Source organism: Rhinolophus sinicus, linkage group LG02 (assembly GCF_036562045.2).
Source record: "Rhinolophus sinicus isolate RSC01 linkage group LG02, ASM3656204v1, whole genome shotgun sequence".
NCBI classification, from domain to species: Eukaryota; Metazoa; Chordata; class Mammalia; order Chiroptera; family Rhinolophidae; genus Rhinolophus; species Rhinolophus sinicus.
The window spans coordinates 53,700,872-53,719,598 of record NC_133752.1 but is presented as its reverse complement, the minus strand read 5'-3'; the positions used below and the strand labels follow the sequence as shown (position 1 = coordinate 53,719,598).

The 18,727-nt window shown below is 33.8% G+C and overlaps 1 protein-coding gene across 1 annotated transcript in view; it reads left to right on the top strand.

The window, feature by feature from the left end:
* Window positions 1-18,727, top strand: part of MRPL1 (mitochondrial ribosomal protein L1) — a 51,494-nt gene that overhangs the window by 14,599 nt on the left and 18,168 nt on the right. The window contains exons 5-7 of the mRNA XM_019720227.2: window positions 1,893-1,964; window positions 3,465-3,576; window positions 17,687-17,793. Of these exons, the coding sequence (XP_019575786.2) occupies window positions 1,893-1,964; window positions 3,465-3,576; window positions 17,687-17,793 (291 nt within the window). The remainder of the gene's footprint in view (window positions 1-1,892; window positions 1,965-3,464; window positions 3,577-17,686; window positions 17,794-18,727) is intronic.

Genomic DNA, 18,727 nt, shown 5'->3' with positions numbered 1-18,727 from the left:
TTAAGATGACTCTTGTTGAGAGAGAGCTAAATTAGAACATTAACTGCATCATTATTAATCTACCACGTTACATTTCTCACAAGAAACTGAAGAGAAGAGTAGAATTTATCCTGTTAGCTTCTGCTTCCTACTCAAACTCCTCAAGCAACAATAATAAAATTATTTTAAAGTAATGTGCCCACTTAGTACTGTGAAGATAAAAAAAACACACTTTTAAAAATATTTAGTCTGGAAAGTCAAGGCTATAACAAATATAGTAATAATAGCATTTGTTTATAATGTGTTTATGAATTTGTTTTGGAAGGTATTTTGATTCTTTTCCATCTGCCTCACTTTCAAGGAAAAAATTCTTTACTTTTTTCCCAGAAAGTCAAGAATATAGCTGTTGGAATTCCACAAAACTTGAGTAACTAAGAGACTGATACATTTTCACAGTAAAACCAAATGGTATAAACGGAACATAGAGAGAAAATAACTACCATGTTTTGCTGTGTATAATGTGCACTTTCTTGCTCAAATTTGTGAGGGAAAAAATAAAGACGATGTGCTTTATACATGGATATTACTAATTCCATATGTATATAAATGTTTTTAATTCTTTTATTTATGCTTATGAGTTAAAAGTGTAACTCTAAAAATCAACAATGATGTCTGTATGCAAAACAGTATCCTGGAATACGATAATTGGTTTTATTGAATTTAGGATGAACTTGCAGCGATGAAGAGTTCTTAGTTTTCTATGAGGCATAAATATTGTAAATTTGTTACTGGTACATAAAATTTCTCATACCTTGTATCTGTTCTTGTGTTTTGTAATTATGTTACATAAAATTTCTTGTTAATATGTTGAAAAGTAAATGCTAAAATTCCTTTATAATACAAAAAACGAGCACCTAAATGTAAGCATAAAAATTTGAATTAAAAAATTAAAATGAGGGGCCGGCCCGGTGGCTCAGGTGGTTGGAGCTCCATGCTCCTAACTCCGAAGGCTGTGCCGGTTCGATTCCCACATGGGCCAGTGGGCTCTCAACCACAAGGTTGCCAGTTCAACTCCTCTAGTCCCGCAAGGGATGGTGGGCTCCACCCCCTGCAACTAAGATTGAACAGGGCACCTTGAGCTGAGCTGCCGCTGCGCTCCCAGATGGCTCAGTTGGTTGGAGTGCGTCCTCTCAATCACAAGGTTGCTGGTTCAACTCCCGCAACTAGCAACTAGTAATGGCAACTGGACCTGCGCTGAGCTGCGCCCTCCACAACTAAGACTGAAAGGACAACAACTTGAGTTGGACAAAAGTCCTGGAAGTACACTGTTCCCCAATAAAAGCCCTGTTCCACTTCCCCAATAAAAAATAAAAAAAAATTAAAATTGAAGATGTTTTTTCCTTGAACGTTTGGGCCAAAACCGTTGGTATGCATTATACACGGGAGCACATTTGTTATACACTGCAAAATACAGTAATACTGAATGTTTTTCTTTTGAATTTTCAGACAACAGGCTAAATTTTGCTTCTGTTGTTTCTTAAAAAATTTTTCCTCTTTCATATTGGTATGATAAAATGTCTCCATTTAAATTAGCAAAATAAATGTATCTTAAGCTTTTAGTTTTGGAAGATGACGTATTAATGGCTTTGGAGACTTAGGTTGCACCACTTGGTAAGTTCCTAATGCCATTTTGATGTATTTCCTCATGTTACAAGAAACACTTCAATCACCTACAAACTAAACTTGTTCTGGAGGTAATATTTCTGATGCATCTAATTGAAAATTGATGCGTTTTCCATTAAAAGTAAAAAGCACGAGTTTTGTTTTGAACTGTAATATTATTTCTGACAAAATACTTGAAAACAGACTGAATTTGTTTAAAGATTGATATTCAAACTATTGTATTTTGGTAGAATGCATCAGAGATTAAAATAGCAGAAGAAAATGGAGCTGCATTTGCAGGAGGAACTAATCTGATTCAGAAGGTACAATGTTGTTATCATGTTCATTAGTTTTAAAAAATTGTTCTGTTATCTGCCATCCATTGATTTGTTACATATGGAATATAACCACTATGCCCATATCTTTTGATAAATGGTTTTTAATCTATAAAACATGATTTTCTTCTATATAGTCTTGTATTATTACTCCATGATGTGATCTTAAGGTTACAGCATAACTTTCAAACATAATTTTTAATTTAGTTCAAAGGAACATGTTTTAGGGTTAGTATTTGAAGGTCTTGGAGGAGAAATTTCACATACAGTTCTTTGACCTTTCATAATTGCCTCTACTTTCTTATTTCTAGCGATGAGAGCCCTAGTTCTGAAACCACACTGTCTGTTTTTAAATTCTGGGTCTGCCCTTTATAAGTACACAGACTAGCTCCTTCCCCATAAGTTCTCAATTTCCTTATCTGGAATTTGTGGTCAGTATTAGTATTTGCCTCATAAGGTTATTGTAAATACTGGATGAACCTTAAACCCTGTAATTAGCCATATGGTTGGCAAACGATATGTGCTCATTTAATGCAAATTATTATTGTTAAGGGAAACACTTTGTTATTTAGGGAGTAAAGAACTTGTAAAAAGAAAGAATAGTTAACAGGAAGGTAAAATTCCAGAATCACAGCCTAATTTTGCCAGAGTTCAAGTTTTCAGGTTCACTGTAACCCCAAATCAAGACTTCGAATAACATAAGCTTTCAAGCAAAAATAATTATTGGTAAAATATTTGTTGCCCAGGAAGTATTGTTTTAAAAAGTTGCTTCATTTTCTAATCAACTAAATTTTTAAATGGAGTATATTGTAGTAGTATAAATATTTTTGGGTGCCAGCTGGAATTCGTTTAAAATGTCTTTAAAAATAGATATTATTCTTTTTGCTCTTAGACTGGAATTAGAGTGTGTAAAATAAACTGTAAATGAACTTGTCTTTGGCAGTCCCATTCCTCTTTTATTTTTAGTTATTGGAGGCAAAGAGAATTTTAGTTTTAGTTCTTTGTGAAAATAATTAGAGTCAGTTCTCTTGATGTTCTAAATTTGGAAAGACATTGTCGTTGCTAGTGATTTGGCAGCTAGTGGTTATTAATTTTACATGTAATCTATTGCAAAAATTTCAGTATGTTTCTTCAATCTTAGTGGACATATAAATTCAGTTTTGTGGGATTTTCTGAGCCACAGACACATCAGTGCTATTTTCTAGCTTATAATACTTTTGCCTAACATAACCCCATGGAAAAATTAAACCCATTAAATATATTTTTTTAATGGATATGGCTGTCTTTAAAAGAAAAGATCAGAAAATGTTTTGCTTCTAATGGTTTTCATAATTGGTAAATGTGTTCATATGACCCTTGTGTTTGAAGAAAAAAATATGATTAATGTCTGTTTTCTAAATTATAAGGGAAATTATTACGTTATACTTTATTTTCAAAAGGATAAAGTTTTTTGTATCATCTAAAGTTATCTTTTTTCCTGATTTTCAGATTTTGGATGATGAAATTCAGTCAGACTTTTACATAGCTGTTCCAGAAATAATGCCCGAGCTTAATCCATTAAAGAAGAAACTGAAAAAAAGATTTCCAAAGCTTACTCGAAGTAAGGGAGAATTCTTTTTTTTTTTATTTAATTTTTTAGATTTTTATATTACAGTTGACATTCAATATTATATTAGTTTCAGGTGTACAGCAATGGGTAGACATTTATATAACTTAAGAAGTGATCCCTCTGACTAGTCTAGTACACACCTGGCACCGTACACAGTTATTACCATATTATTGACTATATTCCCTGTGCTGCACTTTACATACCTGTGACTATTTTGTAACTGCCAATTTGTACTTCTTAAAGGGGAGAGTTCTTTTCATTATTTCAATATGCTATCAAAGCTATCTAATATATATGTTTAGTTAGAAAAAAAATTGCTAATATATATGTAGAATAAATAATTATGTCCTGGTATTTGAATTTTTTGTTATATAAGACTATGTAGATTTGACTTTTTTCCTTTGAAATTGATATTGATAATCTAATATAATTTAAAAACCTAGTTACTGTATAATACTTTAAATTTAGGCTATATTCTATCTTGAAATTAATGGAATATATTACTATGTATGTTATCATCATACTATTTTATACCTCTTTTTCAATATCATTTATGCTCATTAATGTCAATCTTCAACATATATATGAAATGCTTACTGTATGCATGGCTCTGCAGATGTTTCCCTTAAGGAACTTTCCCTTTACGGATATTTCTCCCTTAAAAAATCTAGTAAGAGAGGTAAGGTTGCTACATAAATAGCCATGTTATAAAAAGTATGAAGTATTACATGATAAATTTGCAAAGTGCTATAGGTAGGTGTTCCGTAGAGGAGAAATTGACACATAGGTGGGGACATCAGAGGAGGCATCCTTAAGGGGGTGACATTTAAAATGACCTTGAATAATTGGATAAGTAGAAAGGTGAATATTATTTTAGGTAGAAAGAACCTATTAATCATAGACACTGAAGTAAGTCGGAAATTATAGGCCATGTACAGGAAATATCAATTAGTTCTTTTTGGCTGTATTGAATGGAACCCCTTACATAGATATGAAAAAGAATAATGGGAAATTATGTTGGAAAGGTAGGTTGATGTCATATTGAAAAGGATCTGAAATAAGGTCTTAGTTAGCGTGGACTTCTTTTTCTGTATTTAGCAGGAATCTCCTAGAACTTTTTAAGATGAGGGTTCTTTAGAGTTTTAATCTAGCAAGAGTTTGCAAGATGTATTGGCATAAATCAAAACTAGAGGCAGGAAGACCAGTTCAGGTGCAATTGCCAAAGAATAATAAAGGTACTGTTTAAGATAACATCTTCAGAATGAGACAGGAATGAAGAGGACAGATGTCAAAGATATTAGGACATTGCACTAAGTAGCTAGGAATGGACGGATTGAGAGAAAGAGGAGTCAAATGACTCTGAGATTTTTCAAGCCTAGGGATCTCTCCTAATAGCTGATATCATTAATGGAAACGGAGTAGATTTGGGGTGAAAAATAAGATTGTTTGCAGACATAGATTCTTTTAGGTGGTACTGGATATCTGCTGTTCATAGGTGTTATTTCAAATAAAATTTTATGGTGAAAACAGAACAAGGATTTTTAAATTGTTTCAGTAGAGATTGGGCTTCACATTTCAACTCTAGTTGAGCTGAAAAATCCTGCTAAAATTCTTCATGCATGGTAGCCTCTAACACTTACGTGAATTATAGATCATGTTCTATACTTTAAGCAATTTCATGTGTACTCTACAATTCTTTCGTTCTAGTAGTTTTATTTGTTTATTTTTGATACCCTGCATTGAATAACACACCCTTATTAGATACTGGACTGAGATTTGGCACTTTTTTTAGGGATTTCCATTATAGTAGTGTTTGTTGTCAGCGAATCTGATTTAATATTCAAGTAAGACCTGAAACTGAACATTATTTTAAAAATTAAACGTGTATCAGGCGCACACCAGATGGGAAACTGCCCTTCGATGTTTGCTGAATTCATTAAGTGAAAAGCAAATTGTTTTACTTCTGTGCAGAAACTATTTATTGTTCAGAAATAGCTTTTATTGAGTACCGTGTTTCCCCGAAAATAAGATCTAGCCGGACAATCAGCTCTAATGCGTCTTTTGGAGCAAAAATTAATATAAGGACTGGTCTTATTTTACTATAAGACTGGGTATAACATAACATAACATAACATAACACATAACATAACGGGTCTTATATAATATAATACTCGGCATAATATAATATATAATACCTGGTCTTACATTAATTTTTGCTCCAAAAGATGCATTAGAGCTGATTGCCCGGCTAGATCTTATTTTTGGGAAAACAGGTTAGTTGTGGTTTCCTGTGCCTCTGTTTATTTTGTTATTTGAATGCCAGGCTCTCTGTCCCTTTTGTTCCTAAGCACAGGGAAAACCAAAGACACTCCCTCTTTGAGGTCCAAGTGAGAATTCTCACACTTCCAAATTTGTGAGTTCCAGGAAGTGTACCAGCATCTTGTTTGGTGCCCCAGCAGTTGGAAATTTTCTTTACTACTACTAGTATTACAGAAGCAGCATTCTAATGCTAACTTACTATCACAGAGGAAAGGTTCGTTTACTAAGTTGTTGCTGGTTAATGAGTGTCTTGTTGAATAATTGGGGCTGTTATCAAGAAGGAAAATTATATTTCTTATGTTTTAAGTTGTCAAGCAAATGTGAGTAATTTCCTTTAAAAAAGAAAGGCTTACTCAGATTTGTGTGCTATTCATAATTTTAGGATCATGAGCTATTTGGAACACCAGCTTGAGTGTATTTTTCTACCATGGTCTTCCCTTCTGCCATTTTCTTCTTAAAACAAAGAAACAAGCAATATTGTATTACATGGTAAAGTTTTCTTGGTTTTATATAACAAAGAATAAAGACTTTTTCTTTGCTTTTAAAAGAAACACAAATTACAGTTCAATATGATAAAAATATTTCTCATAATTTCTTTTCTAATTAAATTTGAGCTCAACAAAACCAGACAATACTAAATATAATCAATTAAAATTGAAACTGAGTACTGAATATATCTGTATTTAGCTAGCTCCTTGCTTTGCATCCTGAACTGGTTTTTCACAGAAGTTAATTTTGTTATCTTTGCTACTTTATCTGTTCTCTGAATAACCCTTTGGCCTCTAAATTTTCTTAGCCTTAAGGTTTTTATTTTTATTACCATTTTCACCACAAAACTTAGCACTGTTGTTTTTAGTCTGAAAGGTTTTTAAATAACTTCTTTATTTCAACTAAGAAATGTTTCTCTTTAAAATGTTTATTTTTATTAGTAGGCTTTACGTTATTTCTACTTTCTTAATGAATCATAGCTTCCTGTACACCGGGCTCAAGTTGCCTAGGTATGTTCCTCCTCATTTACCTAACAAAGCATTTTGAAAAAACAGACAGACCTTTTTCCTTCTCTAACTTTTTCTTTTCACCTCCACGTGATCTGTTTACCAGCACTGGCAAAACATTTGTATTCTTTACACGTGAAAACAAATGATTAACCTGTCAAAAATGTTAAAACAGAATACATCAGATGTGCATTAAAACAAATGAAGCTCGTGTTACGCATTTTCAGGGCTTATTCATTCAGGTTCTTGTTTAGGAACATTTGATTCCCCTTATATCCAACAAAAGACTTTAGGGTAAAATAGAAATTATATTTTGAGCAAATGGATGAAATTAAAAAACAAACCAGCAAGCCCCTGCAGCTGAGCTCATTAGTTTCCCATTTTGTCTTAACATTTTGTTTTACTAATGGGAGTGGGTGTAACGGTCTTGGCTGGAGTGAGTGTTCACATTTTGCAGCATGTTTAATGCTGCAGCTTTATTTATTTTATATTTATTTTAATTGCTCATGTAACTGTAGGCAAGTTCTCTTTTTCAAATGCACATTTGGCTTGTTTTCTTATCTTTTTTATTTCAGAAAAAAGATATTTAAAACTTGTTTTTAAAATTCTTGGAAAAATTGGGCTTCATTTTGGGCTTATAAACTAGCTTTTCCCCCCACAATACAAATGTCCTCTGAAATTCTTTCATATCTAACATAGATATGTTTTGTTGATATTTTTTATTCCTTATCTTATGTATTATTTGGCATTTACTTAAACAAAAATTAGTATGAAAAATATCTTGACTTAATGGAATTAGTTGTCTATTATGCATATTAGCCATGGTAGGTACTATACTATATATGGAAATGGTTGAATTCTTTTAAACCATAGTAAGTTATTGGCAGATAGGTGGGAAAGGGACATGATTAGAAAATTGGGCACAGTAATGTGTATTTCTCTTAATATGCATCTCTTAGAATTGAATGTCAGTGCTCTAGAGTCTTGTGAAAAGGATGTTCCGACACTGTCCGGAGAGCACTGGTTGACATCTGCTGAGCATGCACAGCTGCCTTTTGTAAGGAAGTTGGTGTGGTATTGTATTTGAGAGTAATGGCTATAACATTATTGAAATCTAATGTGAAATATTTTAAACTCATAGACTGACGTGCTGTATGTACTTCAGGGTATTATGTGCATTATCGAAACAGTTAGAACTCTGTTTATATAAAGAAAAAGGCTGAAACGGAATTTTTGCAGGGTAATCAATTTGAAATTTTAAAAAATTTTCTTCCCTTGCGTATTAGTTTAAAAGCTATTTATGTTTGAAAGATTCCAATGATGATTAGGTATGGTTATAATTATTAAAGGTGAATTGCTGATATCGTGCAGCTGGTTCCTTTATTTCCTTTACTCCAGCCATAGTGGCCTCCTTGCCCTTCCTCATACACACTTAGCTGTTCCCTTCGCAGGTCTTTGGACTTACTGTCCCATCTGTATGTAGTACTCTTTGTTGATGTTCCTGACTCACTTTCTCATGCAAATATCACCTAAACAGAAAGGACTTCCATGACCATCCTACATAAAATATTACCCACCACTTCCCATCATCACTGGGTTTCTCATTAGCGTGTTTTTATATTCTTTTTAGGACTTACCATTTTTGGCATCTTAAATTTTTTATTTGTGGGTGTGTGTTTGATTTTTTCCATTAAGAATAGGGGCATTTTTTGGTTTTGTTCACCACTCTATTCCCATGGGCCTAGACTAGTACCCCAGATATAGGTGCTCAACAAATATTTGTACGTATACAGTAAATGCACATTTAGTGTGGCATTCATTTGGTAGAAGATATAGGTTAAATACTGCAACTAAATGTCAGATTATAATGTATAGATTTTTTTTTTGGTATTAGAATAATTGTTTTTTAGTTATTGAGTATCTACTGTGTGCTCTGTGTGATGGCCATGAAAAGACAAGCCAGGTCCTTGCTGTCTTGGAACTGACAGTTTCATTTTCTGCAGTAGACACACTGGTTTAACTGAGCATTTAATGATGCTTAGATTTCTCTACTTAAATAAACTGCAAATAAAACACATAGTCTCAAACTTTCATTTGATTCAGCCATCCTTCCTAGCTATAATACATAAGTAGTCCTTTCTGTTGTTTCATACCAAGTTTTTCAAACAAGTAGTGTTTAGTGGTTGGCTGGCTCCGTTTCCTTACCAAGTGTTATTATTCTTCCTTACATCCTTCTTTCTCATATTCAGCTAAAATGTTGGTCTCACTAATAATCACTGTATTTTTTTTTTCCACATTTAAAGATCTGTTCTTAGTTTTCTCTGTTTCTTAAAACTTTTTTATACTGTATAATCTTAACTTACCTCTTTTCTCACTAACTATTCCTTCTTTGTCTTCCCTGGCTTCTGTTATTCTACTTGCTTCTTCCCTGTAATATTCCCTGGTAAAAGAAAAAAAGAGAAAGTACATCAGGGTGAAATACCTGACAGCATAGCTTAGTATAGGTTACGTTCATTATGGAAATTGAACAGAGGGAATTAGAGGAAGAGAAAGGGAAAGAAGTAAGAAAAAGGAGAAAAGAGGAGAGCAATTGCACAGCAACAACGGAGAGCAAAGCCCTAGAAAGAGCAGTGAAGATTAACATTGGGTTATACTGAAAATCAGAATAGTATAGTGGTTAACATAGACCTCTCTCAGTCTTGGTTTTGTCACTTACTGTGACCTTGAACAAATAATGGAACATTTTTGTGCCTCTGTTTATTCATCTACAAAATGGGTTTCATGCTCTGGTAATGTTTTTGTAATGTATGCAAGAGCTTAGAATAGGCTGGTTACATAACAAGTTTATAATCTATATGAGCCTCTATTATTATTAACACCCTATAATTCTTAAAGTAGCTATTCATGTTCCATAGTTATTTTGGAGAACTCAGTTCTTTTTCATATCTTCATATTATCCTTTTTACCTTCATAACTCATTTATTGAATAAGCAGATAATTATTGAGTGCCTGTTGTGTGCCAGGCAGTACATTTAGTACTGAATGAGAATTGAAAGATGAAAAGAGAGTTCCCATCTTTAAGGAGATAAAAATTGAGAAGTGAGAGAAATGAGAACAAACAGTTGCACTAAAATGCAGCGAGTACCAGTAGAAAAGGTACAAAGTGCTTAGAGGAATGAGGGACGACTTTGTAGAATCAGATATAGAAAGAAGGTAGCAGTTAAGTTGAGCACTTAAGCATGAATAGACGTTTTCTTTCCTGACTGCATGGGGAGAACATTCCAGGTAGAGGAAATGGCCTGTATTAATGCACAAAAGTATGAGAGAGCCAGTCATGTTCAGGAAATTATAAGTAGCTTTCTATCGTTGGGTACATAAAGTGTTATCAGATAGTGGTAGGCAGTGGGGTTAGACAGTGGTAGGCAGTGGGCCAGACCACAGAAGGCTTTGTGTGCCATGCCATGGAGATTAGATTTTATCCTCTATGCAGATGGAAGCCATTGAAAATTGTTGCTCAGAAGATTGGTAGAAGATTTGCTTATTAGAATGACTATATGAGTGAGCTGTGAAAGTGATAGAGGGGTGATTTGAGGATGGTGAAATGTTCAGAACAGAGACCAGTGAGGAAACTAATGCAGTTGGCCAGGTAAAAGGTGTCTAAGGACAGAATCTGAGCAGTGGCAGTGATGACAGAGAAGAGGAAGGCTGTTGTGTGATATGCAGGAGGGAGAATTAACAGGAGCTAATGATTAGATATTGGGGTAAGGGAAAGAGTGGAATCTAGAATGATTCCCTAATTTCTGTCTTATGTAGCCCAGTGAATACTATTTTATACATAGATTTACAGGAAATAAGGTAGGTTGGGGCATGATAATAATTTCACAAGGTAAGGTAGGGGAGATGGATATAGGTTGGCACAAACTTATTTTCTTAGAAGTAAGTCAGTATTATGATGAAGTAGGCTGTGATAAATAAATAAATGTGCACATTATAATCTGTAGGGCAAGTAAAAGACCATACACAAACTAAACAGAGGAGTAAAAATGATATACTAAAGCTTTTTGTTTAAAACAGAAGAAGGCAGTAAAGGAAGAACAGAAACACATGAAATGAGACAAATAGAAAACACGTATTAAAGACCAAAATCCAGCTGTATCGATAGTTAGGAAAATTGGAAATGGAATAAACACTTCAACCAAAAGGCAGAGGTTATAAGATGATGAAAAAGCAATCCAGTTATATGCTGTCTATAGGCGACACACTTTATATTCAACCACAAATAGGCTGAAAGTAAAATGGAGAGTAAAGATACACCATGAAAATAGTAAGCATTAGAGAGTTGGGTTGGCTATCTTAATACCAGACAAAATAGACTTTCAAGACAAATAATTTACTAAGAAAAAAGATGGATATCCTATAATAGTAAAAGGACATGCTTGTTTAAAAACAGAGCCACAAAACACATGAAGCAAAACTGGCAGAACTGAAAGGAGAAATAGACTAATCATCAAGTACAGTTAGATATTTTAATATTCTTCTGTCAGTAATTGATAGAACTTATAAATAGAAAATCAATAAAGATATAAAAGACTCGGACAGTACTATTAACCAACTCGACCCAATTGACATCTATACAACACTTCATCAAACAATAAGAAGTGTCATTTGATACACGCTTTTCAAGTTGTACATGGAACATTCACCAGGTTAGATCATTTGCTTAGTTATAAGGCAAGTCTTAATAAACTTAAAAGGATTGAAATCATATAGAGTATGTTTTCTAATTACAACAGTTAAATCAGAAATCAGTAGCTGCAAGAAATACGAGTAATCTCCAAATACATTAAAATTAAAGAACCCATTTTTAGGTAACTGATAGATCAAAGAAGAAATCACCAGAGAAATTAGAAAATGTCTTGAACTGAATGACAGTGAAAACACAACATGTCAAAACTTGTACGATAAAGCTGAAGCAATAATGTGCACATTATCTGCAGAAGGAATTTTAAAGGCTAAATGACAAAAGAAAGGTTTATATTCATTGTTTTAGGCTTTTACCTTAAGCACCTAGGAAAAAAAAGAAAGCAAATCGAACCCAAAGTAAGTAAAAGGAAGACAATAATAAAGATCAGAACAGAAATCAATGAAATAGAAAAAGAACAAACAACAGAGAAAAGCAATCAAAGGAAAACTGATTCACTAAAAAGGTCAATAAAATTGATAAAACTTCAGCTGGACTGATTTATAAAAGAGATCAAGTTTATCAAGATCATAAATGAAATATCTATATCCCATAGATATGAAAAGATAAAAACGGTGATATTATGAACAACATTATGCCAACAAATGTTGACAACTTACATGAAATGGGTAAATTCCTTGAAAGACATAAATTACCAAAAGTGTCCAGAACAAATAGAAAATCTAAATAGATCTGTATCAAGTAAAGAAATTGAATTAGTAATTTACAGCTTCTGACAATGAGAAGTTCAGGCCCACATGACTGGTGAATTCTATCCAACATTTAAGACAGAAATAATACCAATTCTTCACAACTTCCTTTAGCAAATAGTGGGGGAAGGAACACTTAACCAGCTCATTTTGAGCTCAGCATTACCCTGATAACAAAGCTAGACAAGAACATCACAAGCAAAGAAATCTACAGATCAATATCCCTCATGAGCATAGAAGCAAAAATCCTTAACAAAGTGTAGCAAATTGAACTCAGCAGTGTGTATGTATGTGTATAAAGATTAAAAAACCTTAACCAAGGAGATTTATTCCCAAAACACAAAGTTGATTCAACATCTGAACATCAATATAATATACCATGTTAGCAGAATAAAGGACAAAGAACTTAAGATCATCTCAGTAGATATAGAGAAAGCGTTTGACAATATCTAATGCCCATTCATGATAAGAACTCTCAGAATACTAGGAATAAAGTGAACTTTCTCAAGTTGACAAAACTCATCTATGAGAAATCAGCAGCAAATGTTATTAATGATGATGAGACCATTAAGACTGAATGCTTTCTACCTAATATCAGGAACAAGGCAAAGATCTCTGCTCTCACCACTTACTTATTTTACCAAGTAAAAGAATTAAAGGGCATACACGTGGGAAAGGTAAAAATAAAAACAGTCTTTATTTCTAGGGAATGTGATTCTAACATATTCTAGTAAGTGAATTCTAATAAGTGAATTTAGTGGGGTTGCAGGATACAAAATCAACAACACAAAATCAACTGAATTTCTATGTACTAGCAATAGACAATCAAAATGAAATTTGTGAAACAGCTCTATTCACAAGAGCATCAAAAAACAAATAATATACTTATGAATAAATTTAACAAAAGAAGTATCTAATTAAATAAAGTTATATACCATGGCTATGGATTTGAAGATGGAATTACTCCTACTTTTTTCTGTGGATTTAAGGTAATCCTAATCAAACTCCCAGAAGGCTTAAAAAAGTGATTTAAGGAATTAACAATCTCATTCTGTTATCTAAATGGAAAGACAAAGGACCAGGGATCAAAAAATGTTTTTGAAAGGAAGAGCAAAGTTCTTAAAAAAAAACAAACTATGTTACCTGACTTATGACTTTACTATAGAGCTACAGTAATCAAGACATAAGGATAAATGTGTTTAGATCAAACATTGAGAGTTCAGAAATGGACCCATTCCTAAGGGTCAACTGGTTTTTGACAAAGGTGCCAAGGTTATATGGAAAAAAATAGTTGTTTTCCATGAATGGTGCTGCAATAACTGGGTATCCCTTTCCTCACATCAGACACAAAATTAATTCAAAATGGGTCATAGACCTAATTGTAAGGGCTAAAGCCATGAAATTTTAGAAGAAAAATTTCTAGGAGAAAATCTTCATGGCCTTGGGTTAGGTAAAGATTTCTTCAGACACAAGAAACATGAACCATAGGAGAAAAAGTTGCTAAATTAGACTTGATCAAAATTAAAAACTTTGCTCATGGGAAGGCACCATTCAGAAAATGGAAAGACAAGTCACACATTGGAGGAAAATACTTAGCACAGATGTATCTAACAAAGGACTTGTATCCACAGTATATAAAGACTTCTTATAACTCAATAAGAAGACTATCCAACCTAATATTTTTTAAAGACAAAAGAATTAAATGAGCACTTTATACAGAAGAAGATACGCAGTTGGCTAGTAAAGCACATGAAATGATGTTCGACATCTTGGCCATTAGGGAAATACAAAATCACATCAACATGCTTTGGTTAGGGGAGAGAGAGGGAGGGAAAGAGGGAGGGGGAGAGGGAGGGGGAGGGGGGGAGAGAGGGAGGGAGGGAGGGAGGGAGGGAGGGAGGGAGGGAGGGAGGGAGGGAAATATATAAGGTCAAAGGAAGGTTGTTTTATTTGTGTTTTAGCCATGGAACTGGTTTAACTCAAATCTACATCATTATCCCCAATCTATCACTTTTTTCCAGTTCTTATTGCTAACTGTATACAGTATTTCATTAGCACCTCCTTCACTTCAGGATGTTTAGTGCAGAGCTATTTCTCTTTCCTTCTTAAGCCTTATTTCCCACTTCATTATCATTACAACATTACTAAGATATCAGATTCAAAATTATGAAGTCATTTATTTGTTCATTCTTTCAGCAGACATCTGTCATACTATACTCCTTACTAATTACCTACCTGTATCTAGGTGGAGATCATAGAGTAGGTGGTTGGAGCTCATGAGAGAGTTTGTGGCTAGAGATATAAATTTGGCAGTTATCAGAGGATAAGTGGTGTTTAAAGTCATGTATTTGGATGAGATCACCTGGGGAGGTGTGTATGGATAGAAAGAGAGGCCAAATGACTCAACCCTGAGGTAGTTCAGCCTTTGGAAGTCAGCTAAATGAAGGTAACTCAGCCCACAAGAACAGAGTGGAACAACCAGTGAGAGTAATGTTTCACAGGACAAGCCAAGATATTGTAGAAAGAGGAGAGATAGACTCAGAACTACTGTTGCTAAAGCAAGTCAGAGGAACCCAGTGAAGGTCACTGATGACTTGAAAAGATTATTTTCCGGGGAGCATTGGGGATGATAACCTGATTAAAGTTGGCCTAAGAGAAAATGGATGGAGAGGAAGCAGAGACAGAAAGATAGACAGCTTTTTTTGAGAAATGATGCTCTTAAGAGGAGTATTGCATGGTCATAGAAGGCAATATGAAGTCGTAGACTTGTTTTATTTTAAGATGGGAGGTTTTATAGCCAGTTTGTAAGCTGATTACAATGATCTAGAAAAGCAGGGAAAATTGACAATGTAGCGGAGAGAAGGGAGGTGTGGTGTGGAAGAGTGGGATCCAGTACACAAATGAAGAGGGATGGCCTTTGGATAGAGCATGGGCAGTTCGTCCATAGTGACAGGTGGAAGGCAGTGTTATAGGTATAGACTCAGGTCTGCCAGGAGGTAATTCTGGAGCTCTCACTATGTATTAGGTGCTATTCTTAAGAAAACATTATATATATATATATATATATATATATATATATATATATATATATATATATATTTAAATTTCTTTAACATATCTATATATGTTAAAGAACTTCTTTAACATATATATATGTTTAACATATACATATGTTAAAGAACATGTGTGTGTGTGTGTGTGTATGTATATATATATATATATATATACACACACACACACACATATATATGTTAAAGAAGTTTAAATAGAGAAATACATGGTTAACTGGTTCCTGTTCTTTGTACATCACTGCAATAGTCGCCCCTTATCCTCGGGGAATACGTTCCAAGACCTCCAGTGGATGCCTGAAACTACAGATGGTATTGAACCCTATATATACTTTGTTTTTTCTATACATACATACATACATACATACATACCCATAATAAAGTTTAATTTATAAATTTGGCACATTAAGAGATGAACAACAATAATAACAAAATAGAAGTTATAACAATATACATAATAAAAATTATGTGAATGTGGTCTCTGTCTCTCTGATAACAGATATGGCTACTAAGTGACTGACAGGTGGGGAATGTATGTAGCGTGGATACGCTGCACAAAGGGGTGATTCACGTTCCTGGTGGGATGTAGTGGGTGGCTCGCAGCAGCATGCAATTTAAAACTTATGAATTGTTTATTTCTGGAATTTTCCATGTCATATTTTCGGACCATGGATAACTAACCATGGAAAGCTAAATGGTAGATAAGCGGGGACTGCTGTATTAGCATCTTACCATTTATTGTTATGCTCTCTGTCAGACTGTTTAGTACTCAATTACATCAAAATGTTATACTAAAAAAACTAGTATTTTTCAGTAGTTGTGGCCTCTGTATGTCCCTTTTCTCCCAATTAGATTGCAAGCTTCTTGTGGGTAATTTCCATTTATAGCTGTGAAGTGCTCTAAGCCATACTGAACAACTCAGATAACCCTTAGAAGTAATACATGCTGAGGGTATACTGTGCTTCCTATATAATGAGATTTTCATACTGACTTATAGGAAGAATTTCCGGAGATAACAGTGGGAGTGGTATGCCTTTAATGGCACATTCCTTATTGTATTTCTTACCCTTCTCATAATTCACATTTTCTATGTACAAAGTCAAAAAATTTTCAAGTTATAGTATTGTGGAATATTAAAAATGTGTATTTTTATGTATTAAATTTGAGTTAAAATGTTAATGACTAAAGATTAGGAAGGTGTAGTTTATGTTTGGAGTCTTCTACATGATCTTTGAATATTCTAAGTTTTTTTTAAAAAAACAAAGAAAATTCTTAGTTTTTACCTTTATACCATTTTTTTCCTTTTTATAGTCAGTTGCATCCTTTTTTCCCCACCTAATGGAGAACAAACTGCCATTAGAATCCAATAAGTTAAGTTTTAATTTTTAACTCTTTTTCTGTAACCATTTGTGCAGTAACAGCTGCGTCATTCACTGTGACATTATTTCCACTGCTAAATCTTGGTACTTTTCTAGTTACTTCCCTTCTTTATAAGGGTAAGGCAGGTCAGGTGAATTTCACACAAAGGTAGGTAAAATATTCTTAAAATATTTGAAGACTGCACTGTTAGCTTCTATCATAGATTATTTTATACATTTTATTTTAATTTGTCATCAATATTTCTAAAGTATGATAAGCAGTATCGTTGCTTATACTTAGTTATCTATTATTGTGCAACAATATTACCACAAATTTAGTGGCTTAAAACAACACACATTTACTGTCTCAGCTTCTGTGTGTCAGGAATGTGTATCTAGCTAAGCTGGGTCCTCTGCTTCAGGGGTCTGTAAAGCTCCAAAGTATTGGCTCAGGTTGTGGTCTCATCTGAGACTTAACATGGGGAAGGATTTGCTTCCAGGTTCATGTGCCTTTTTGGCAGTATTCAGTTTCTTGCAAGCTGTGGCACTGAGGGCCTCAGTTTCTTACCTTGTGGCCCTCTTCATATAACACCTCATAACATAATAGCTTGCTTCTTCAAAGCCATTAGGAAGAGAGTCTCCTTCGAGATAGGCATTGCAGTTCTATGTAATGTAATCATGTGCACATAATCATCCCGTTTCTGGGTTAGAGCAAGTTGCAGGTCCCGTCCACATACAGAAAGGGAGTCACTCAAGGGCACGAACACCAGGAAATGGGGCCATTCTAAAGTCTCTCTGCCACAGCTTATTTTCTATATCTTAACATGAGATGAATGTTTTTCTTATTCAGTAATTTTTGCTGCTTGTTTAGATGGAGTGATAACTTTGGATTTTTTATTTTCCTAACCAGATTCCATTGGCCGTGACATCCCCAAAATGCTTGAATTATTTAAAACTGGACATGAAATTAAGGTAGATGAAGAAAGGGAGAATTTTCTCAAGACAAAAATAGCAACAGTAAGTTACTATGGAAATTATGCAATAACTCTGTTTCGTTTTTGCTGAAGTGATTCATCAATAATTTATAATATAATATACCAGTTCTTTGAACTTGTTCTTATCACTAGCATTACGGGCACTAAAGATACACATAGATAGTTCTTTATTGATTGAATTCATAAATTTTAATGGTACTGTAGAATTCCTTCTGAGTTATATGCGACCCACTGACATTTATTTGTACTTTGCCTTATTTGATTATTTATTCTACTGTGTCTGTTATTCTCTAATATTTTAAGCTTATTGAAAGTAGGGTCTAGAGCTATAGAACTTTGAATAATGCTGAGCCCATAATAGATAATTAATCTTACTTTAATGGAATTGAGTAATTTGCTTTATTTTAATGAATTGTTTCTGAATATCTCTGCATGGGTTTTAAAAACTGTTTGCCTACTTAAAGAAGATGCTGGAAATCAATTTCCAAACTATTTTTAGGACTCTAATACACATATGTCAGAATTTTATAGGACTGGGTTTTAAATATATAGCTATTTGCTAATATCTTCTTTATACTAGAGAATCTCTAAAATACCTATTTAATGTGTGTAATTTTTTCCCTGTGCAATAACTATAGGAATATTAGTAATATTAATAGCAAAATTTAAACTGCCTACCAAGTGCCAAGCATTATTGTAAACACTTTTCGTATATTTTATCTTTTAATTGTCAACCCTAGGAAGAATAAATTAGCATCCTCATTTTATAGATGAAGGCATATAAGCCCAGAGAGGTTAGATACTTTCTCCAACGTGCCATACCTAGTATGAGGCAGATTAGGTGTTTGAATCTTGGCAGGCTCCTCAAGAGTCCAAGCTCTTTAGCTCTATATCGTCCAACCTCGTGGCTGGAATGATTTGAATAGCTGTTATTCCTCCTTCCCATACCCCTCTTA